At 40.3% G+C, this 25,452-nt stretch overlaps 1 protein-coding gene across 4 annotated transcripts in view; it reads right to left on the reverse strand.

The window, feature by feature from the left end:
- PDGFD (platelet derived growth factor D) overlaps positions 1-25,037 on the reverse strand; it is a 147,045-nt gene extending 122,008 nt beyond the window's left edge. For all 4 annotated transcript variants that reach the window (XM_027739474.2, XM_027739471.2, XM_027739473.2 and 1 more), the window contains exon 1: positions 24,542-25,037. In XM_027739474.2, the coding sequence (XP_027595275.1) occupies positions 24,542-24,671 (130 nt within the window). In that variant the 5' untranslated portion in view covers positions 24,672-25,037. The remainder of the gene's footprint in view (positions 1-24,541) is intronic.
- Positions 25,038-25,452: the final 415 nt, after the last annotated feature.

Here is a 25,452-nt window from a genome sequence, read left to right on the forward strand (position 1 = left end):
CCACAGCAATCTAGGTTTCTGGGGACTGATAAGCATGAATCATAAGGGTCCACACTTTCAAAGTTATGTGAAACTTCTTCAGCAGTTAGGAGGGCAGAGGGGAGCAGAAGTTGGAGGGAACACATCATGCCTTAGCAGTAGAAGACAGGAGACACAGGTCCCCTTTTATCAACTGGAAAATAGCTAATTCCACAGTTCTTCCATGTGGAAAGGAACAGACCCAAAGTGGTGGGGGAAGAAATTTTATTCATAACAACAGCTTTCATGAAGGACCCAAGCTATAAAGCAAAGTATGTACTTTTGGCAAAGCAGCTGTGTTTTGACCATGCTTCTCACTGATAGATCATAAGCTGCTATGAGTCTGGAAATCATCCTCACATAAGTATAAGCAGGGCTATTTGACTTCGTGTCACATCTTATTTTAAAGTTTGTTAACAAAGTACAAAGTTATCTTGAAAAAGCTGAATTCTAGTTAGTCTCTTAAGTGACAAAACTCTATAAAATTGGCATAAAGAACAAGTTGTTTTATTGCTTTAAAATGCTGAGAATAGTCTTTCACACTAGAGCAAACTCACTTATTGAAAATTTTCTTAGTCAGTACATATCTTCTATTCTCATTACCATTATCACGAATATTTATATTTGAGGCACAGCAAGCTGCTACAGTTCAGACAAGTCTAGACAAATTCAGACTGAAAATGAGATCCAATAACTCCAAACCAGTGGAATAACTTAACAATGGATTGTAGCAAGTTTAAACGTTTAAAAATAGAATTTTTAAGTAATGAAACAAAAATTTGCTCTAGACCTATTCAGAAATATGTCACTGTAACAAAGTAATCATTTGGTAAAATACTGTAGTCAGTTAAATGAAAAATACCAGAATCAATCTAGTAGTTTCTTCTGGCTATAACTTGCTTACAAGTTCTGCAAGAACTCTTCGTGTAGAATAATTACCCTGGGATAAAAACCCCTGAATTTTTAACAATATTGTAAGCCGACCACAGTGGCATTATTTGAAAGGCCGCTGTCAGCATTACAGCTGTAATGCATCAGGCCACTGCTTTGTAGTACCTACTTCTGCTGAAATCATTCAAGCTACAGTGCATGAAACGAGGAAAAGTCTTGAAGACTCAAAAAATGGAGCCTTTGTTTAGAACTGAGAGAGATGGTGAGATCAGTCTTTCAATTCAACATCCACATAGTGATCAGCAACCACAATGGGAATGATGGTAATATACAGATGGAGTGTAAATAGGTTTCAATGTAAGAGAAAAATTCCTCAAACTCTTTCCACCCTAAAAAAGTATTCAAGTTTCTTTTATTGTACTGTTTATGTTAGCCTTATTCATTCTTAAAACACAATGCCTTTCCTGACAGAAAAAAACCCAAACAAACCAAAACCAAAAAACAAACAAGTAATAATAATACCACATATATTAGGTTATTCTGAAAAAATTGCAAATATTGGTCACATTTCACCCTGAAGTGACATGACACTTTTGCTGAGAGCTCCCTTAGTTCTAGTTGGTGGCGCATAGTAGCACACTCTGCGATCTCCTAAGTATGAGGATTTGACAGTGCATCATGGAAGTAGATTCTCACCTTTAGGCAACTGATTCACATAACTTTTGCAATCAGACCTTTGTTTACAAGGTACACCCATAGATGCAAAGAAGCTTAATGCTGTTGAAGTCAATGGGATGGAAGTATGTGCTTGAGTGTTGTTTTGATTCAGGGCCAAAAAAAACTCTTGAAAACAAGAGGTTCAAAAAATGGGTATTGAAATGTGGGACACACTCCGATGGAGTATTCTCCTAAGTATTTAATACCCAGTAAATCATGAGAGTCAAATGGTCTTGCTGACTTTCTTCCACTTAAGCAAACAGAAAATCCCAGAGGTGCAAAGCTTTAGAGCTCTGACACTTAACCTCCTCAACGGGTTGTATATGCCTGATATTTCAAGAATATTAACACTATCTCCACTTTCCACAAAGAACTGTGGTAAACAGACAGAGCTAGTCCAGGCATGAGACCAGCCTTTAAACTATTTCCACAAAAACTCATTAGTCATATACAACTTTCGTCAACCTATTTTAGTATTTTTAAGCATGCAAGACTTGCACTTGGTGAGCTAAAATTTGATAATTATACTTTGACTGAAGTATACACAACAACATTCAATATCCAAAGGGATGCTATATGAGTCTGCACATTTGCATGCAGAGTTTCAGAACTGGTTACCCACGTAAGCACATTAAGTCTACATGCCTCCTTGTCAATACCTACTACTGGATTTTTAACCTTCAAGTTAATTGGAACCAATGTAAGATAGGAAGAGACATTGCAAGACATAATATTACTACACGTTAAGACAAAACAGGAGGATAGCTAGAAAAAGGGACTCTGGTAAGGACACTGGCTCAGGAAAAGGCAGCAGAATGGGAGGACCCCTATCAAGTATGAGGGAATTCATACTGGCTCTCATCACAAAGACTGAAAACCCTTAAGAAACCAATCTTTGCTGGTTCATTTCTACTTATTGTCATTCAGAAAAGCATTTTAATAGCACAGCATCCAAAATCTAATTCATCTGTCATCTCTATTAGTCCTCAACCACTCTTAATACGCTGCCCCCTGCTTCTACAGCAGTATAGTGTTCATGTGCTAAAACTGGAGACCAGCATGCTAGTTCTGCATTCCAGAATAGAATAGGAAACAAAATATCTTCCCATTAACAAGGGTCAGTTTATCAATATGCAACATGATCATTTTCTATAAATACACCAAGGTGTTAATTTCAAAGAAAGAGAAGCACCCAAGACAGAGTTGAGAGTTCATCTGGGAGCAAACAGACATAAACCTGGCATATCCAAATCACGGCCAGAGTAATAGGAAGGTTGCTAAGCAGCTTTGTTACAGTCCCTAAGTAGCACCAGCAGTAGCACAGAATATACTATTTTTAAGATGGCGTTCACTTGACCTTTATACAGAGAATTGGAGTGAGGCAACCCTTCCAGCTGCAGTGTAAGCTAAAAAAGGACAAAGGTGAAGTACCAGTATATTTACACTGAATAAAATATGTGACTCCTAGCAAAAGATTTTATAGAAAATGTGAAGAGAAGGAAATTACATTAGGAATATTGCCTAGCAGGAAGAGAGATACAGCTTTGTTAACAAGCAAAGATTCAGACCCCAGAAAAATGCTGATTAGCAGAATGTAGCATAATAAAGAAAGTGTGAGAAGTGAAGGACAACCTGTGGGTAGCGTGAGGCAGTACTTACCCCTACTGAAGGCTAGAAAGGGGAATGAGGTACACAGGGAAATGAAGGACAGAAATAGTTTAGTCGAAGAACGGGAGAGGGCAATCAAGATGAGAAGACTCCAGTCATAAGGTAAAAAGACCCTGAAAGTGGACTACAGCTTCGAGTAGAAAGACCATAGGCTAGCAAAATATAAGAGACATGGAATAATCTACTCCCAGGATTAAACACTATTATATTTGTTGTTATATCTGAGCCACAACTTTCCACATTTCTAAGATCAAGACAGCTAGGATGGCTTTTTTTAAGAAAAAAAAGCCATTTAACAGTAGTGAACCCCATGAAGATGTCAAGCAAAAAGATGGAGAGCTGCAGGAAGAGAAAGGAGGACCTTAGCTGTACTTTTAATTTGTGTTGAAAGCCTTCAATGAGCAGACTACTAAAATTCAGATACAAAATGCTATTATTCTATTCAGTTCCTTCATTCTGAAACAGCCATTCCCCAAGTGAACAGCTATTCAGTCAAGAGAGTACTGATGCTGAATTCCTTTGGTTCTGATCACATCCAAGTAAGTTTTTTCAGTATGTTAACAGGTAATAACCAGAAGAGACGAAAAACAGCCACGGCTTCTCCAAATCATTATCTCCAACGTATTATACACATCTGCCTTTGCTTTTCTGTTTAATCTAAGCTCAATAATAGGAACCAAGAAGGAACTCTGTTGAAACAGGTCAAATCAGTCATTCAGTCTGATATCTCTCTTCTGATAGTGCTTGTGCCAAGTTCCTCAGAGGGCAACTTAAAACTACAATAGGCATAAGCAGTTCTGTAGTATTAGATAACAAAAGAAAACATCATCTGGTTCATAGATTTTTTTTTAAATTCTATTTGGATTCATAGCCCTATAAACATTCACTCAATTTAATGATAGTTTCCATTCAATTTCATTCAGGGTCAAGTACTGCACTTTGGAAACAAAAGTAGTAATGTCATTATCTTCCAGGTCATATGGTCAAATCCAGAAGTGTCTTAACATTGCTCAAAACTTATTAAACCATTTGTCTTGCATTAGATGCAATCAAATGTCCCTTAGAAATATTTGGAATCAGGTCTTCTACGAGCTGAACTTTTGCAAGGGAATTTATTCAGTAAATAAATCCCTAAAAGACCTCTACAGAAATACTGTTTTTCATTTAAATTGGGTTCCATCATCTATTTCCAAAGAGAGTCAAAGGAAGAATCCCATTTTAGCTTTTCTATACCGTGCCATTCATATACCCTCTCACTTCTGCATTTCTATTTACTAGCTTTTAGACATATATACCCTTTTTTTTTTTTGTGCAGTTTGTTTAACCAAATAAGAGAAGTCTCACTGCCATAAGACAAAGAAGCAACACCTAAAGTCCTCACTGGACATGTCTGTATTTCCTCAGGTTTGGATTTTTGCTGTATCAGCTTTCCAAGCTTAACTTTGACAGACAACAGATTAATAGTTATACCAATTAAACTACAAGTTATTTGTGGGGACAAATGTCCAAGTTTGCAAATAATTTTTTTTAATACCAGTAGTTGAAAGAAAACAATGTAAGGGGATGGACAAGAATTGGCTGGGATCTTTTCTTGAAAAGGAAGAAATAAGGTATGTTAAGCTATGAAGTTTTAGTTGTGTTGTAAATTCAGTATGTGTGAATCAGAAACAGTATCTGGATGTCCAGAAAACACTCAGTTTCTAGTTGCAACTGTTTTAGCTTCAGAGCCATTGCACAATGCTAAACAAACGTTATAGACTCATGGTGTTCCTAACAAGATATACATTTCAGTCTAATATCCAAAATGTGATTTATCTCTCTACTCCCATTAAATCTGTCATCTATAATGTTATGCATATGTTATACTTTCAGATAGGAATTATACATTAACTACCTTTACTGGTAAGTTTAGATACACAAACCTTATGTTCATTCATAATGGCACAGAATCTTTCTGGACTCTTGCTGTCATTAATTTCTTTTGACAATTATCATTTTCAAGTGACACTGATTTTCTCTTCTTTTTCAAGAAAAGAAATTCCCTACTGTCTACAGCTGACTTTCTTCCTTTATGTGTTTAAATTCTAGTATCTGAAATACTCATAACTCTCTGAGAAATAAAAATATGACTGGATGGGGATTTCTGAAAGCTCCCAATACTCTATTCCCATTGAAGTCACTGCTAGCTTTATCCCATGCTCCTGTGAGATGATAGCTTAGGCAGCACTGAGGCCTGATTTCATGCTGTAGTGTATCCCTAAATGGACTTCTACGTATACACAAAATCTATTTTTTAATACTTAAGCACTCAATAACATCAACAGTGTGGATTTGCTCTATGCCTGTATTCCCATTTGTGAGTTTCCCTAATAACTGTTGAACCTGTTGGCTAAATTGAGGATAAAGCCTCAAAGGTATTTCAGTTGTTAGCTTTCTGAAGCCTAGCAGGAAAATGGAGAGGAGAGAGACTGTATTAATGCCTCCCTTGGAGCAGGGAAGCAGAGGAGCCTCATCCTCACTGTTCAGCAGGCAATCCAAGAGGAGAATGTTACTTTATGCCTCAACACTGGGAAAAGTTTTGAATGCAGCTCACATTCCACAGCACAGCCTACCAATAAGGCATGAAGCCTTATTGCTGTACAAAGAACTATATTTTATTTGAGTCCAATATATTACATAAAGCTTAAGCCTTAACACAGTAAGATTTAGAGATTTTATATCTCTGTTTAGATACTATTATTTTAAGCAAGAAAATGCTAAACCAAATTCTAAATATATTTGGGATTTTTTTTCTTTGCTTTTATATCTGCTGATCAACAAGGAAAAACAGTATCTTACAACATGTGAGTGGTAAACAGCCACCAAGTATCTCCCACTACACAGATGTACAGGAGTCAATGACTACATGCACTACCGCTGCTCCAGTGAGGAGAGCTGCAAGCACAGATCTCTCAGGCACCATCATGCCTGAGTGGGTTTGGTCAGGATGAGGGAAGAGAGGGAAAGTGAATTGAGCAGTGAGACAACACAACTGAAAAGATTCAGAAGGTAGAGAAGTAACGGGCTCAAAAAATGTAAATTCATTTTGTACTTACATGTTCATGCAACTAGCCTACATGCAAAGTATCTTCCTAAGTACATTACTACAACAGGATTTATGATGTTCTTTGCAGTTTGGGAGTCAGCATTCAATCAATCCCTTTTCCCTCCAGTATTTGCAACTCTGCAGCAACCTCTGGCTCAACTTTTGTGACTATGTACCTTCAACCAGGAATCGCTGAGAGCTCCTTCCTTGCAAGCAGTGATTTCAGACCCTGCCAGAATCCTCTGACAAATTCATTCTCCGTGAGTCAGAATCTAATGCCCTTATGAGGTCTAAAACAGCTGGCAGAGGTGATACGTATTAATCTCAGTTGACCTCTGTACATATAAAAAATTGCTAACATAAGATCTTGTCAAGTATATGCTGGTCTAAGTCTATTTAATAACTGCCTGTGATCCTGAAAAAAAAAAAAAGGAAGCCGAATCTAATCCTAAACCTGCTCTTACTCCAACGATACTGTCAGCCCTCCACATTTTATCCCAAAAGCAGTGGTAGTGAACGTTTATTCTTGAAGCTCACATTCCCAGTGATGGACCGTTATCACTTGCTAGTCAGAAATAACTAGTATAATGCCATTGCTCATCACTCTAAAGAAATCTTTAATCTTATCCTAAAGACGCAGCATTTTGATCAAGAAGATCCAACTTACATTTCTCAGACAGTGATAAAAACTGGAATATTTTTAGGTACTTCTGTGAGCTCGCTGTGCTAGTGACCTATTTGCCCTAGACTTGCTCTGTATTGAGTGCAGAAAGAAGATACATGCACCAAGTAGTTCATCCCACCTGAAGATGGACATCTAAAACAAATGGGATGAACAGTTCTCTGCCCCTCAATTAATAGGGAAGCTTTAACAAGATGCCCCATTTTTTAAACCACAAAAGTTTTTTAAAATGAACCTTTTTTCTCCACCAGTTGCATTTTAGCCTAATTTAAGTAGTAATGCAGACTGAATCTAAGTGTAAATGTATAAGCAAAGCACAAGGCAAACCAACACATACATGCAGATGTATGTACATACGTACACATACACACTTTTCAAAGGCCTGCAGCCAGTGCCTGAGACAAAGTTACTGACTTCATTACCTATTGTTTGATCTACCATGGAACTGGGCAGATAGACTCAATCACATCTGAGGTTTCAGCTCGGATCTAAAGATACTAGTACTAGTAGGAAACGTAGCTTTGTATCTCTAATTTTAATCTAAGTTTTCATTTTTACTTTTCAGGATTGCTTGTTTAGAAAGAATATTTAAAGACACAAACATCAAGAACGCACTGTCCACAATTAAATATAACTCAGCACAAGATCAAGTAAATCTTTCTGCTCCCTAGGAAGATGGGCTATGTCTAATAATATTTAGAGGTACTTTGGCTCACCATACGTATATTGTGCAGCCTGAATTTTATAATTTTTAAGGTTTCAGAGAACATACTCATAATAATGAAAATTATTGTTTTGCCTAAGATTTTCATAAAGCTGCATTTGGATAGAAATCAGAATTCAATTAAAATGTGTATATCCCAGCACTTTAAGTAGCTCTTAGTTAAAAAGAATTACCATAATTGTGTTGAAAGTATCAGAAAAAGAAGGCCCATAACATGTTTTGCATTCAAGTTAGACTTAGTAAAATAGAAAATACTATTAATGAAGTCCTTTTATTTGCATTAACACAGCAGCAGCCATATTTCTGAAATGATTCATGGGCTTCAAAATAAAATGAAGTGAAAATGTAAACCTTTTTGAAAGCATCTGTGCAAGTGTGTTCCTACTTGTATTTTGACAGGTTTTCTCTGCATTGCTGACTTCATACATTTGTAGTTGCTTTTTTACTTATGGACTGAAACAGAAAACCAATTGTTCTGTTTGTGGTCTGTTTGGTTTGGAGGTTTTTGTAAGCTCAAACTGCTTTCTCAATTCTGAATGAACTAAACAAAATGAAAAACAAATATTCACTCTACAATTGTCAGGTAAATTGAAACCAGATATAAAGAAAGCAAAATTGTTGTAGAGTGGCAATTGAAGATTGCAGATTTTGGAAAAAAATCCCAACACCAGTATTCAATCTACTGTAAATATAGACAATACTGATATTTTATGAACTGCATTCTACTGTGTTATGGTTGCAAAACTTTTCCTGACCTCAAGAGATAAAAACAGTTCTTCAATTCCACACATAATTAAGAAAACAGCAACATTTCAAGTAGTAGAACTTGACATATCACAATGAAAGAGCATTTTGCAGTTATGCAATAGCACGTGTTATATCTTGCAAAGTATTATATTTTGCTCACATCTTCAAATATGCTGCCATGATTTCAAATGGGTTTCTTTTTCAAACTAGATAGCATGTATTTTTATTAATAACGGTTTTATTATACAATTGAGTCCTATATTTAAGAAAAATATATTTATATTTAATCATAAAGAAAAACTTGCAGATATCATGAAGATTTGTGCAGAATAGTCTCCAGAACACAGCAGCTCCACCAGCAATCAATTTGCAATGCAATAGATGTAAACAATATGAAAAAGTAAATAGAGCTTCACAATGTTATTAATTTCATTAAGATCATATGACGACATGACATCAGTTCTTCAAAACAGCATAGGATCAGAAAGATTTTCATTGAAATATAAAACAACATTATAGCTGAGAACAACTCATTTACTACTGTAGTATAAAAGTTTTATGTCCAGATATCTCCAAAAGTGTAGAGGCAAAAAAGCACAACCTGTTTTTCAATGTCTATCAGAACAATAAAAATTCTGTATAGACTTTATATAAGAGGTTGTAGGGCCTGTTAACAAATAGGCCCTGAATCTGGAGTTAGGTACCTGAATCTGGAGTTAGGTCCCAGCTATTGAGAGATTAGAGTCAGCTTAGATCCATGCATACTACCAGGGATAGTGGAACTAAATGAATTCATAAAATTTTGCATTTATTGGAGAGAAATCCTAACTATAAGTGACATAGGAACCTTCTCATTGGCTGGTAATGTCATATGGTCCATAGCAGGAATTCTTTGCAAAACAGAGGCAAATAGAAAAGGATTATGTAATTATTCTTGCAGGAAAGGCCAAAGGAATGAAACACAAGTGTTACAACATAGAGGCCGCATATTATCTTTAGAACACTCTACGAAAACAGATATTTACAACAGAATTAAGCAATACTGCATTTGATTACCTTTCCATAGAGAGACTAGCTGCTAGACACACAGGCACAGGAACTACCTCTCTTAGAACAACAGATTGTGGGAGAAGGTTACAGAATAAAGTTAAGGTCTCAAAACTAGATCCTTGAGAGAGCTAGAAACCAGAAAACTCCAAAGAATCTCTAAGATTTCCACATAACAGTGGCATGATGAATCCAAGCCTGAAAAACCCTGCAGCAGAAGACTTCTTCATGAGGAGCTGTCTAAGGTGTATCCATACTTTAATTTAGAAGTTGCCAGAATAATCACAGGGACAGACAGTAACCACTGAAGGATAATAAAGCTTGTAAAAGAGTAACTCATAGTTTACATACTTAAAATTAGACAGCATCAGCTGCTGTCCCAGTTTGACTGAGTGATCCTGATGGATTTATGAGACACAGTGCTAGATACCGTATTCTATCGATTCTTCCTCCTTTGCATACAGGACAGCCTTCAGACAACAGACCTAGAGGAAGGCACACATGAACACATTCCCTCTCATGTTTTCTGTAGTATTCCTTTCTCTTCTGTCAACACAAGGGAGAAAAGCCATAATTGTTTTATACATGATTTAACCAGTTCTCTTCCTTCTCTTCTCTTCTCTTCTCTTCTCTTCTCTTCTCTTCTCTTCTCTTCTCTTCTCTTCTCTTCTCTTCTCTTCTCTTCTCTTCTCTTCTCTTCTCTTCTCTCTTCTCTTCTCTTCTCTTCTCTTCTCTTCTCTTCTCTTCTCTTCTCTTCTCTTCTCTTCTCTTCTCTTCTCTTCTCTTCTCTTCTCTTCTCTACTAAAAGTCCAATATGGATGCACAGAGTATGAATGCAAAGATACCAGTTAATACGGGAAAGACAGACCTCAGTTAAACCACAGTGGCACTAACAGCTTCATTACAGTTTGACTGCTTTCAGCAAAGATATCTAAAAATTGTCAGATTTGAGTAACTAATTGGCGTACTGGGGAAACTAGTGCTAATTAAGTTATCTGAATACCTGAACTTTTGCAACACAGAAACTGTAGAATAGGTTAGCATTTTATTTACCAGTCGTTAATAAGAGGTGAGCAGCAGCTGAAATCACACTACACTAATAAGGTCACAGTTACAGTAAATCACTTTTGTACAAATTGAACACAATCCCACAATCTTTAAAATTGCACTATTCCCAGTCTGGGAACAAAGTGAAGACAGGATCTACACACACTGTCCATCTTCTGCAGGAAGTAAAAATGGCATGCATTGACAAAAAATGCTGAAAATATATATACACCTCACATGACACGCACATGGACTGTCTCTGCCACGCAGCTCAGTGAGGAATACGGAGACTGAACACGTCACTTGTTTTTCACAGAATCATATAATCAAAAATGGGTTGGGTTGGAAGGGACTTTTAAAGGTCGTCTAGTCCAACCACACTGCAATAAGCAGGGACATCATTTTCTTAGCAAGAGATGCAGAATGGAGGAGATGTAGAAAGTCAAATCCGGAAATATATCAGATTGCTTGCTGACACAGAGCTAAGCTGTGACTTCTGTTCTTCAGCCACAGGGGAGAAGGCAGCAGGGAGCCCTGTACAGTGCACACGGAAACAAAGGGATGCCCTTCCACATTCACCAGCAAGACATGGAGCACTTAGTTCAGCAGGGAGTAAAGAGAAGTCCTGCACACAGCCCAACTCCTTCAAGACTCTCTGCCTTACTCATTATCTAAATGACACCCCTGTGTTGTGACACCTGAGGGAAGATTAATTGGGAAAGTGAGGCAGGGCAGCAGCTCTTTCCCCATTTTCCCTCTGGCACTCAGTATATGGCTCATAATGCACCTGGCTGAATATGCATGATTTTACCCTTTAGTCCTGCTATGTGAGGCCTTACAATGAATCTAACAAAATGAAAGATACCATTTTTCATTCTGTTTTCTTTATTTTGTGCATTTAACAGGGTTGTCTAGTCAATTCAACTTTGTGCCTAATGTGATTTTGAATTTCTTTCTAAAAGTATATTTCAGGTTAAACCCGTACGCCACACATTTAGTGATCTGACTACACTTTTTTTTTTTTGGCCTGGCAAGAACTGAAATGAAAATATCTCTGATGCTTCCTTTCTTTCTGATTGCTTTCCTTTGCCTTATTTTAAGAGTATATATTTAGTAAAAATTTTGGGAGGACAGTGATTTGTTTTGAATATAGTATTTGACAGGTACCAGAAATCTTCAGCTTCCCGTATTGCCAGTCTATTCTCAGTTTTCTTTTTCTGGACCCGAGGTGACAGCCAAAGTCAAAATTTACCAGCTTTTTAACAGAAAAATGATGCATATGTGCAGAAAAAAATTGGACATTCCACGTGAAATCATTCAGCAATCGTTATGGGTAATAACTCTTTGTTAGTATCCATCGTAAGCAAGCACAGAGCATCTTACACGCCATATGTAGCTTTCTAATAGAGGTTCAGCCAAATCCCTAGTGGGAGCTCTCTGGGTTTCTTCTAGTCAGCTCTTTCAACAGTCCCCCTCACTCTGTGAAAAGCTGTGCCAGCTGCTGCTGCACGTGAAGGAGCCTCTGTCAAAAGCAATTTTGAGAACTGCCTGGTTTCACAGGCAGTTGGATCCTGGCATTGGATCCTCTATTTTATCTGGTAATTTTATGCAATTTTAAACTGGCAAGAACATCAAGCCAGCAAAATGACAATACTGTGGAGTTCATGGTGGTTTGTCTCAAGTTCAGGCTTTGCTTTAGCCACAGAGAAAAATCTACAATACTAATTTAAATAACCAAAGGAAATTCTTGTCTCCTACCCATGGAAACAGAAGGGAAGCAGAAGTTGCATTAGGTGACTAGGCTAGCTATCTCCCTAAAAAGAAACAAGGCAGCTCAGTTCTGGTTTGGCCAAATATCTTTGAAGGCCTTTTTGAAAATGAAATGCTAGAAATTAATTGTCAAAACTACAATGACATGTACTTAAATTTTCAATCACTTCATTGCAAAAGCACATATAGAAATACATTCTGACTCACTTTTGATAAGAAAAACAGGTGACACTTTTTCCTTAATCGATTTGAGGCTAATGGCTTGCCTAAGGTAAGCTTTAAAAGTAATCTGCCTGACAAGGTTTAACTTGAGGTCCTGCAAGCATTGGTGATGGCACAAAAAATAGCAGCAGCATCAGGAAATGGCATAGTCAGTGGCGACAAATCCTGCGACAAGATCCCTGTACAAAAATAAAAGAGTGCACATGCAAGCCTTGAAAAATATCCTGTGCATATTGATAAAAAAGCCTTTAAAGTCATTCTTCAAAAAAATAAACTGAACTGACAGATCAAGTCATTATGATTTCTTTCTTCATGCCCTTCCTCTATATCCTTATGCACTAGATGAAACCAAACCCAGGGAACAAAAGTGCAAAGTAACAAAATCAGGAATAATAGCTTTCCCTGATTTGTTCTGTGCTTTCTTTGGCAAGGAGACTGCTATTTAACTCCCATGCCACTGAAGCTATTTTCAAGCAAGCATGTGAGAACCAAGGTACTTGATTTTTATACAGGACATCACACTGTCATTTTGTATGATTCTTTGTTCCCCAAAACTAGATATACAGGTACCCTGTTATTGTACCACAGTACGTCACATAACTCTCAGTCTGCAAAAACAGTGGTGGCAAAAACTCTGAGCAGGAAAGTAGACAGAAGGTGAGACAGTACAGATAGCAAGGCCACACCATTTTAAGGATGGCTGCACCCTGGTAAGGATCTCCAGTCTTTGCCCACGTGTAATGGCGGCTGCGGGTGGCACTTCTGCCTCTTCAAGCTGCCAGGGCTCAACCCCTACAGTGGAACAAAAAGTATCACCATAGAGCGATACCGCCTGCAGAAAAATGTTGTCAAATGAATGAACACTGCCCAGCAAGGCTGTGACCAGTTACTGGAGTGGGGAAAGAGCAGGCTGAACAGTCACAGATCCACTTCTCATCCTCCTCTGCTTTCCACTGTGGGAACAACACAGGTACAGGATCAGTCCTCAATGTATGCTAGAGTATGGCATGAGGTTCCTCTGTGGTGCAAAAAAGTCTATTTCTGGAGTGATGCTTGTTTCTATGATGTCATGTGGCCAACAGAATTACTCATTTCTTGTCGTCTTTTGAGAGGCAGGTTGTATGTATGGAGATGGGGATGTAACATCAAAACCTGGCTTTGCCATGCAGGTCCAAAGGCAGACCCAAGACACCTTGGCATTACTCAACAATGCTGCAAAGGTGGGGTTGTCACTGCACCCATTTCTCAGAGGCACCACTCAAGACACCCTGAGTATACTGTAGAGTAAACACAGTAGTGTACACTGTCAGAGAACTGACTCCGGAGGTTCAAATGTTTGAACATGCTATTTATGTAACGGCAGAGCACATACATACTACGAGTAGCCAGATCATTACTACAAGATGCAATAATTTTATATTTTACTTAAGAGTTTAACTTTCCAACATCTAATTACGGGAATCAGTGAGAAATGCATACCATATCATTAAGCTCTTCCGGGTGACAAGTATTATTTCCAAACAAAAATAAAACCAAGCCTATCCAGGTGAAGAACTGTTCTCTTCCTTTAGGAGGATGAAAGAAGCAAAGAGTATCTTTCCCCTTCTCCAACTACAAAGCCATCCTACTAGAAAAACAGCAATACATGCATGACTGACAGTTTGGGAATGCCAGGTCACACCATATGGACAGCAGTGAAGCGAACCAGCATCCTCCTGTGCCAACTGCCAAACATTCAGCAACCTAGCAAAGCAATCTGAAGGTGACTGATGGAGCAAGGGAACAGGCCTACAACCTGATCCACGAAAACAGCGCCATAACTTTGGGGCTTTATATCAATTTCAAAGTAGCAAATTCTCTGTAGGCTTCAGCAAGGAGATCTTAAACCCTTTTACTGACATCTGGATCTGTTAGTGAAATCATTCCTATTTGTGATTATCCCTGCTGTGATACCACAATTAAGCAGCTGTGATGGTCCACTCCACAAAGAATCTCCAGGCATTATCACCACCTACTTGCTGTTCTCATGCAGCAGTACTGTCACTGGTTTGCTAAAGAGAAGAATTTATCTTTCAAGCACAACAGTACATAAAGGGTTTCCAGATTCCACAGTACTCCTGGTGACCAACATTCTATGTATCTATTTTTATTCCTTCTCTCTAACCAGTCTGGTTCCTTTATTTTTGTGAGTCACATCAGATTAGAAATACATTCAACTATGAAAAAAATCTTTTGCAACTGATCCAAGAAGAAACAGTAACAGAAACCCACGCATATTACATTTGCAGCCTCTTTAAAACTAAAAAACAAACAGAAACAATACAAGACACTGAAAAATACTGACAGGTTTCCTTACAGTCTTATTTAGAAACGTATTGCAGCTGAAGTCACTTGTAGGATATCCTGTGGATGACACATAAGGTAGTCAGTACAGGAGAAAAAGCAACTGGACATTTGAGTGCACAAAGCTTTGTTCTGTATTTTTGCTACACAATCTGTAACTGCATCAGTTACCCTTACCCCTTCATCTCTGTCAGTGCAAAGGATTTGATTTGGTTTTTTTCAGTGTATAGACACTAGCTGAATATCTTAACTGTAAGCATTGTAAATCTTACATGCATAAGCTCCTCACTACAAGAAAGAAACTGAGGTGCTGAGGCACATCCAAAGAGCAATGAAGCTGGGGAAGAGTCTGGACCACAAGTCTTATGAGAAGCAGTACAGGGAGTTGGGAGTGTTTAGCCTGGAGAAAAGGAGGCTCAGGGAGATCTTATTGCTCTCTACATCTGATAGGAGGTTGTACCAAGGTGGGTATCAGTCTCTTCTCCCAAGTAACAAGTAATAGGACGAGCAAATGGCCTCAAGTGAGGTTTACACTGGATATTAGGAAAAATTTCTTCACTGAAAAGGTTGTCAAGCGCTGGAACAGGCTACCTAGGGAAGTGGTTGAGTCACCAGTCCAGAAAGTATTTAAAAGATGTGTAGATGTGACACTAAAGGACACGGTTTAGTGGTGGGCTTAGCAGCGTTGGTATAATGGTTGGTCTTAGAGTTTTTTTCAATTTAAACAGACTCAGATTCTATAACAAACTCATCACTGAATTCTGAGGCATTTTCTTTTATCCTATATTAATTCATGTGAACTGTGAGCCAGACCTTGCTGCAATAAGCACTGATGGAAGCTTTGTCATTGACTAGTGCAACAAAGGTCAAGATGGCTATTTTTCAAGTTTTTCATGGACTTAGTGTTTAATAAATATTTTTACAGAGTCTTAACACTATCAAGTCCCAAGGCACAGCAGGGCTAAAATACATTGGCAAGAAGTTTGAACAGAAGGTAAAATGTGTCCTCCTGCACAATCTCCAAATATGCAGAGCTCTAACTGCCAAAGCAGAAACATGGGATGTTGGCCTTCACAGTGTGGGACACGGATCAAAAAGGAAGCATGAAACTGAAGATTACTCAAATACAATAGGAAGCTCAAGATCATGTAGGATTTATTCACTACCAAAAATATTAGAGCCAAACCCAAACTCCCAAAAGAAAGTATCACCAGTTTTACAGTGTAAACAGGCTATTTCCTTAGCTTTGTAAACAGGAGATTGACTTGAAACAAAGGGCCAAACAACCTAACACAATCCAGTGTTTTAGCCAGGAGATCCTCACCAGAAGCAGTGATGTAAGTGGTCTCTTTTTATCCAAAATGCGGTATAACGTAATCAACCTTACAAATACAGCAGAATTTTTGAAAGCAATTATTGAATACAACTTGAATCAACTGGAAGATTACTACTAAATTTTGCTGCAAGAGAGGACAAATTCCTACTACAAAGAAAGGCAACACAGAGCTTTCATGGTATTTCTTAGGACTCCTTTAATACCCTTGTGCCAAATCCCTGGAGCTGCACAAAAGCCAGAAAAAGACAGGGCACACCGCCCTTCTCTGTGGTTGGGATCATACTACAAACACTGACAGGTAACTCAAGTTTTCTCAGCTGAGTAGGCAAAACACAAGGCTGCTATACAAGAAATGGAGGATGAAGGCAAGGAGAAGCGACAAGCTGGGCCCAGAGATGAGAGAGAACCAGACTTCTTGTTTGTGCTACTCTTGTGCATAGGAAAAGGGGTGAGAGTGGGAAAGAGGGAGAGCAGGATGTAAGAGATGGGGAAGGCAACCACTGCTTCCTAAAATTGGTGTATTCCACCCATCATCATCCTCCTCTCAGCTGTAGTAGGTGCCACTGTGGAATGGTTAAGGTTGGAAGTCACCTCTGTATGTCACCATTATTGCTCTAGAGACAACAAGGAGATGGTATTTTGAGGCCTTTGGGACTACAATATAGCATGCAGAGGCCTACTTTTCCTATATTCAGAGACAGTCCTGTAGGATATTTTATTTGTTCTTAAAGAGATCGGTCTGTAATTCGCTGCAGATATATTTTAATATTATCAAGATTATCCCTAGGAAAAGATTGGAGCATAAAACACAAAAACTCTTGCTGCATCTTTTGTACATACAGTATTATTAGAGGCATGAAAAGAAAGCCACTCTCTGTCCTTCTAATTTACAGCTCACCAAAGGAATTTCTTGCTGTACAAATAATACACGTTTTGTGCATATGTTCCTTTTACATAGTATTTACACCCATTCTAAAGAAGGAGTGACAGAAATATAGTGTAGTGAATTTCTATATTATTTTGTTCAAAGAATTTCTGCCTTGTATAATCCTTTTTTCTAATAATTTCCTTTTTACCTAATAAAAATTTTAATAACTTTCAGAACTTCGACTAGCAAAACTAACAGCCATTTTCAAACATAACTGTTGCTTTCAACCCAGATTCCATAAATTACATAGCTACCAACATCATGTAAAAAGGATCTTAATTACCCAGAATAGTTAGCCTCAAATATTTGTCTAACACTTCATTGTTCAACTAGGACTTCAAAAAATTATATTAAACCTGGAGTGGAGGGAGGGGAGGGCTTGTATTCTAAAAAAATAATCCCTAGGTACAATATTTTTATGATTTTAATGCTAATTTGGAACCAATTATATCAAGTGTACTTAATCTCACTTCCTTGTGCTTCTGTCCTTTAACTTATGCAACTTATATGTGCATATCTATTATGACATATTAGATAATATGTTAAAGATACAAATTTCATTTATTCCACAAAGGCATATACAAAAATATTCATGCCTATGATATATATACTTTTTTCATTTTAAGTTTAATAGAATATTTGATAAATACAGTTGACAAAAACATAACAACAAAGGCTGTGGAAAAGGCCAAGGTACTTCTTGGGAAATACAGGCCTGTCATCCTGTCATCCCTGGTACCAGGGAAAGTCATGCAACAGATCATCTTGAGTGCTATCATACAGAATATACGTGACACCCAGGGGATCAGGCCCAGCCAGCATGGCTTTGTGAAAGGCAGGTCTTGATTGACCAACTTGGTCTCCTTTTGTGACAAGGTAACCCACTGACTGGACAACAGAAAGGCTGTGCGTGTTATCTTCCTGGACTTTAGTAAAGCATTTGGCACTGTTTCTCACAGTATTCTCCTGCAGAAACTGGATGCTTATGCCTTGGAGGGGTGCACTGTTTGCTGGATGAAAAAATGGCTTGATGGCTGGGCTGAGAGAGTGATGGTGAATAGAGTTACATCCAGTAGGTAGCCAGTCACAAGTGGGATTCCTCAGAGATTGATTTTGGGGCCAGTCCTGTTTAATATCTTTATCGACAACCCAGACGAGAGGATTGAGCGCACCCTCTGTCAGTTTCCAGATAACGCCAAGTTTGGCAGGACTGTTGATTTGCTGGAGGGCAGGAAGGCTCTACTGAGGGATCTGGACAGGCTGGATTGACGGGCTAATGGCCATTGTATGAGGTTAAACAAAGCAAAGTGCCAATTGCTGCACATCCTGACCTTTATCAGCAATAGTGTGGCCAGCAGGACCAGGGCAGTGATTGTGCCCCTGTAATAGGCATTGGTGAGGTTGCACCTCAAATCCTGTGTTCAGTTTTGGGCCCCCACTACAAGAGAGACTTTGAGGTGCTGGAGCATGTCCAGAGAAGGGAAACAGAGTTGGGGAAGCACAAGTCCGATGAGGAAGCTGAGGAAGCTGGGGTTGTTTAGCCTGGAGAAAAGGAGGTTCGGAGGGACCTTATCACTCTCCACCTGAATGAAGCTTTTAGTGAGGTGGGGGTTGGTCTCTTCTCCCAGGTAACAAGTGAGAGGACCAGAGCAAACAGCCTCAAGTTGTGCCATGGGAGGCTAAGATGGAAGAAACATTTCTTCACTGGAAGGATTGTCAGGTATTGGAGGAGGCTGCCCAGAGATGTGGTTGAGTCACCACCCTTTGGAGGTATTTAAAAGACATGTAGATGAGGCACTCTGGGTCATGATTTAGTGGCAGATTTGGCAATGCTGGGTAAACAGTTGGACTCAATGATCTTGGAGGTCTTTTCCAAATGATTCTATGATTCCTAATTTTGTAAATATTGGTACACTTGGTTCATTATAAAATATAGTTAGCTTTACTCAACATCACCTCACTTACATATAAGCTGTTCAAGTTTTCTTATTACACCATCCTGTATGACTGTGCCCCTTGATTTTAATGGAATTAGGAAGATGCTCAAAGTTAAGCATATGATGAATGTTACTGCACTGAGTCCCCATGAGTTTTCTATTTAAGCCTATTCCTAGATGTTTTATAAAACACATCTCTGTGAGATCACAGTGGGAAAAACCTCCACATTATTTTAGAAATTTCAGCACTGTTCAGTTTCTACAAGTCAAAGCAATATTATTATCAAGTTTTTTCTTCAAGCCTTTTAAGAATTAGCTGGCCTAATTCCATTTCACACAAATACATAAAAGAAAACAACAACAAAACAAAATAAACAAAAAAAACCAAAACCAAAACAAAAACCAAACAAAAAACCAACCAACTAAACAAAAACAACACCACACCAAAAAACACCCACGATGTTTTGAGAGACTGGCCGGGGAGTTTATAGTGACTTTCACCGTATGATATACATCTGTCTGATAAAACACGTTTCAAGCTCCTTTAAAGAATTCCTACATGCTTCTTGCTGCTGAGTCAGGGTTGGAATTCTCATGCAATATCTTCTGATACTTCAGTCCAAACTGTTAATTATATAGATAAGAGACATCAACAATTAAACAATTGTAGACCAAAGTGTATTACTACAGGGAAATTATTAAGGTTTTTTTAAAAATAACTGATGAAGCCTAAAATACACATTTTTATACAAAATCTATGAAATTGGGGATATAAAGCCTATAAAACCAAATTTATTCTATCCATTTTACAGTTGACACAATTTTATGTTACTAGAGTCCTTTAAAAAATGTATACAAGCCTATTATAAAAGAACTCAATAAGTGCGTTCCAAACTCAAGGTTCCTATATCATTAGTAATACCAGAGACATTTCATAGAATCATGGAAACATGAAAACACAAAACCATAGAATCATGGAATAGTCTGGGTTGAAAGGGACCTTAAAGATCATATAGTTCCAACTCCCCTGCCATGACCAGGGACACCTTCCACTACACAAGGTTCTCAGAGTCCAATCCAACCTGGCCTTGAGCAGGCCTCTCTGGGCAACCTGTGCCAGTGCCTCACCACCCTCACAGTAAAGAATTTCTCCCAGTATCATGAAATTATAGAATCATAGAACGTCTTGGATTGGAGGGACGTTTAATATCAACTTGTTCCACACTTAATCTAGAAAAAAAAAAAAACGACAAAACAAACAAAACCCAGAAAACAACACAATTGTATCTTCTCCCAAGATCAGACTCCTGACGCCTATTTGGTGAGAGAATACTGACAAAATCACCGAATACTTTTCCTCATGATTAGGTACAGGTCAAAGCAGGGAAGAAGAGGGTAGAGTTAATGGCGCACATCCATTTGTACTGGCCATGAAAGAGCCAAAAGATGTTGGCAGTTTCCCAGAATTATAAAGCACGATTTTTCTTTGTATTTTGGTGGTGCACAAGCAAATCAAACTTTGGAAATTCCTTTTTTATTTTTTTTTGTTCCTAATGAAAACCACAACAGCACAGAGTCTTATCTTGAGTCATCTGATGTTATGGTTTCAAACCCACATCAGAAGATACTGATTCCAAGGCTTTCAGTTGTTTACATACTGAAATGATTTGACACTATGCTGTCTGGTTTGGTCTGCTTTTTCTTTAAACTTTTGAGTTTAAAGTTTAAAATATATATAGTGATGCTTAGTCTGAAGATATGGACTAGGAATACTTTCCTAGACTAAGTGAATGTTTGTTCAATAACAGATAAAAAAGAGCAAATGATGTTTCAGTTAGACATTATAGAGTAAATAAGTACTTTTTATCTCCCACTTTTCATCTCCAAGTATACATAAACAACCAAAATAGGAGAAACAAAATATAAGACTTCTTGTAATTATATGGTATTACCTGCATACTGTAAACTGGGAAAATGAGTCAAAAGAAAAAAATGGAAGCATCTGGAAGACCTCTCTGTTTGTTATTCCGATGAACTTCAAAGGACTTAACAGCATAAATAAACACTTTAAGTGAATATCACTACTTGTGCATAAGTGTTGCTGGCATTTCCAGGACACTTAAAAAAATTGATTAGTGCTACGCTGGACTGCTGAGTCATCAATGCCCGTCCTTCCACTGGGACAAGAGGATGTCTTGTAAGCAGCTTATTTATATTCTTAATATCTTCAGCAGAAATTACAGTCTGGTTAGGTTTGGTAGCCATTAAATGGCACTTTTTGTATGTGCTGCCCTCATCTACAGATTTCTTATCAGCAGTCTTAAGTAAGAGCAATGACAAACAGGTCAGCCTCTTTTAGTCTGAAATAAGAAAGACAATATCAAATCGCACAGAGTGCAAAGGTTTACTTTGGCTGAAAGCAAGACCAAGTCTCCATATTAAAGCTCCATGTATGCAGTCTCACTAGTTTATCCTGCTTGGAAATAACAGAAAAACAGAATCCAAAGGATTGTTTTCTTTTTTAATAAAAAGTGTAGGTGGTCTTGGACTCGCCAAGATATAATGCTTTTTAAAAAGCTGAACAGGCCTTGCTTTCTCTTCAGTATCTCTTTTAATTTCACAACATAATAATCATGATCATCAACCCAGGATATATTATTAAATTACTTTTTATCCTTTCTATGTGCTTTGAGAAAGACTATCGGAACATATTTATCCCCAGTGTATTGTGTGCTCCTAGATCCTATTCTGTATTGTCATGTCAGCAAATATTTACAAAGCAAAAAATACCATCTCATTCAGTGATGTAACTGACATGCCTTTAATGCTATTCCATATCATTGCTTCAGACCAAAACAACGCAAAAACACCACTTCAAATTATGAAAGACAGAAATACTTTTAGTGGCCTACAGCCAACCATGGTCTAAACACTGCTTGTGAGCTCGTCACATGCATGCAACATTTGGAATACCACTCGTAACCTTTGGCTGCACAAATACAGACCTTTAGTGAAGAAATTCGAGCAACAGTTTGGTTCATTTGAGTAAAATCAGGGGGATCAGCAGTTGATCTGCTTTGGATGTTGTAACCCGATGTCCAGCTCCACTGGCCACACCAGAACACAAAGTCTTCACAGAGAAAAATCAAGCAGATTCCCAAGCACAGAAAGAGAGTAGGGCATGATAGGGGCTGTATGTGGTCTGACTAAAAGTCTGTTACCCTCCTCAGTAAATGGCTATCCAGTAAAGAGTTGCAGAGGTGTCTGACTTCAGCATGGGCATGTTTCACTACCTCTGTAGGCTGTAGGACTCACTAGCACATGACTCAGGAAAGATGAAAGGCAGTATATAATTACATATAGATCTGCCAGCAGCCCCAGTATTCGTCCACCTGGTACACATGAAGTTCACCTACTACAAGTTGTCTCAGATAATTTTAAAGGTGTAAAGCCTAATCATAACATTAAATGATCACAACTAGGAAGAGAGCAACTAACTAATCATTTCAGAAGCTTGTTCTCTTCATCACTCCAAGAAGCAACTTCACCACAGGAAGTCCTCTGCAGAGTAAAACACCTGTCACACTGCCATTAAGATGAAAACTTTATTTATATTAGGGGTTAATGATTTCTTCATTGACTACACAGAGGAGATCAGAGTAAAACACATTTTGATGTTTTAAGTAAATCCCTGCAGTTTTCTATAAAGAAGCTTGTTTGAAGTTTGACTTGCATGGAAACTTGTTCAGTTTATTTCAGAGATGGTCCCAGTTCTTCTACGAAGTTTAAGATGGCAGGCTTACAAGTCATGAAGCTTGATAAGGTACATAATAGTTTTAAAGGATGAAACAGAAATAACACATATATGCTTTTATTACTTTTTTAATGAGATTTAACTGGATTTCTGTAACAGAATGAACTGCAATTCTGTCTTGTTGCTTGACTCAATATCTCAATTCTAAGAAAAAAAACTGTCCACCTTCACTATGCCTTCTTTCAGTGGTTAGAAATGCATACAAAAGATTATTAGGTTCAATGTGGCTCCAAAGTTGAAACAGACATCATCCTAAATCAACTATATACCCATTACATGCATTGTATACATGCTGGAAAATAAGCACTGGTAAATAGAGAGTACAGTCTTGGAAATGTCAAATGACTGGGTTTTTGAAAAGGGTTTATAAAAAAATATAAATTCTGTCAACTGAAAGATGCTAACTTGAAGACTGAACTTAACTTTGTTCATTTTCAGGGACAAAATCTTGCATTTCGCTGTGTAAGAAGGTACACAGCAACGTGCAAAAGCAGGTCCACGTGAGGCTGGAACACAACAGGCTGCTTCCCAGTGAGAGGCTCATCACTCTTCCCAAAGCGAAAGGTGTGGATTCCAGAGGTAGATTCTCAGCAGAGCTATTTTTCTGCAGCCTCCCCATTCATTCACCATGGGGCCACAGCACTTGGCCACGCTGCCCTTTCACTCGAGGCACCTGCGTCCCACTCAGCCGTGCTGCGGACCCTCGGCAGCGTCTCGGCTGTCCAGGGCATCCTCCGCTGGCAGCGGCGGGAACACCACCAGAGTTCAGATACGCCAGCTGACACCACCCTTCCTACCGAACGGGCAGTATCCGAGAGCCCGCGGCCGCCCTGCAGGGTGCTCACCATCCCTGGGCATCACAAGGCACGAAGCCAGTCCCGGCGAGGCATTGCTTGCCCAGCAGACCCAGTGGAACCCCGAGCCCTGGGACACTCCAGTCGAGGCAGTCTCCCACCCGGAGGGCGGCACCCCGACAGCCCTTACAGGAGCCAAACACGGCGACGGCTGCGGGTGGGGGGGGGGGGGGGGGGGGGCTGGGAGAGGAGCCCCACTTCCCACAAGAAGCCCTGAGGCGACGGCTTCGCCCACCACCCACACTCCCGCCACAAACCCGCCGTTTGCCCGGCATTGCCCCCGTCGCCGGCACATCACAGTCACACGGGGGACACGGGCCCGATGGTTGTCAGGAGCGAGGTGCCGGCCGCAGACCGGAGGGGATACTGACGGCACCGCCGACTCCCAGGAGACCTCCTCGAAGTTGCCCTGAGAAGTTTGGGACCGCCCTGAGATTCAGTCGCTGGGCAGAGCTGCCCTCTCAATCCACACGTCCCTGCTGCCACCTGGCCACACGCTCCCGGACCAGTCTCCAGGGACCAGACTTCAGGGACTGCCCCTCATGCCCCCGGCTGACCCCTCGGGGACGGGACCTCCACCCAGACAGACCCCCGTCCTCCCCTGGGGATGCGACCCCCGTTCCCGGGACAGAACAGCAGCCCAGAGGTTCGCTCAGGGCTCCCCCCACAAATGCAGCCCTTGGGAACAAATAAAGCAGGCAGGACACTTACCATCTCGCCTGATGTTGGAGGCCCGCAGGGCTTTTATAGATCCGCTCTGGGCAGGGGCGGTGGTCCCCTGACGGCTGCAAAAGTTCGCACAGACGACGGCGTAGAGCAGGAGGAGGATGAGCAGTTGCATTGGGACCAGCTGCGAGCGGGACCGTGTCTCTGAGAAGAAACGGGCTCTCCCGCCGAGGGTTCTTCCCTCGCTCGTGTTCTTCCCCTCTTGCCGGACTTTTTTGTTGTTGCGGGTTGCTTGTGTGTTTGGGGGAGTTGTATTCGGGAGGGGGTGGGGGGGTGGAGGGGCGGAGGGGGAATGGCACAATCCCCGCAAAAAAAGCAAAACCCCAGAGCACGGGAAGCAGCAGTCGCCGCCGACGCGCTACTCTCCGAGCTGCCTCCAAACTTCCTGCATGCTGAACTTTTGGCTGCCCTTCTGGGCCGGCCAAACTCGGCGGAGGTGCGGAGCGGCCGGGCCGGGTCCGCCGCCCCCTCCCCTCGGCCCGCACGGCCGTGCCCCAGTGGCAGGCGGGAGCTGCCGCTGCGGGGCTGCGCCCGCCGCCTCGCACCGCCCAGCCCCGCTCCGCCCGGCAGGAGCCGCCGCCGGGGTCTGGAGCGGCGGGAGCCCCGCGCTCCGCACCGGGGGCCGGGGGGGGAGAGGCGGCCCGGGGGAAGGGGGCGGGAGCGGTGCCCGGGCCCTCCCTGAGCTACCGGCCACGCCGTCCCCACTCCGGCCAAAGAGTGGCAGGAGGGGTGGTGCGAACGCCGGGTTCCCGGCGGGTGGGTGCGGTGGGAGCCGTGTGCCAGGGGCTCCCCGACAGCAAAGAGGCCGCGTACCCGAGGGTCCCGTCACGCTCGGCCCCGCGGTGGCCACGTAAAAGTCATCTCTGGGCTGAATGACTCAAAGCACCGAACTGCAC

The sequence above is a fragment of the Pipra filicauda genome, unplaced genomic scaffold (genome assembly GCF_003945595.2).
Source record: "Pipra filicauda isolate LSUMZ 115617 unplaced genomic scaffold, ASM394559v2 scaffold117_size3949168_pilon, whole genome shotgun sequence".
Taxonomy (NCBI): Eukaryota; Metazoa; Chordata; class Aves; order Passeriformes; family Pipridae; genus Pipra; species Pipra filicauda.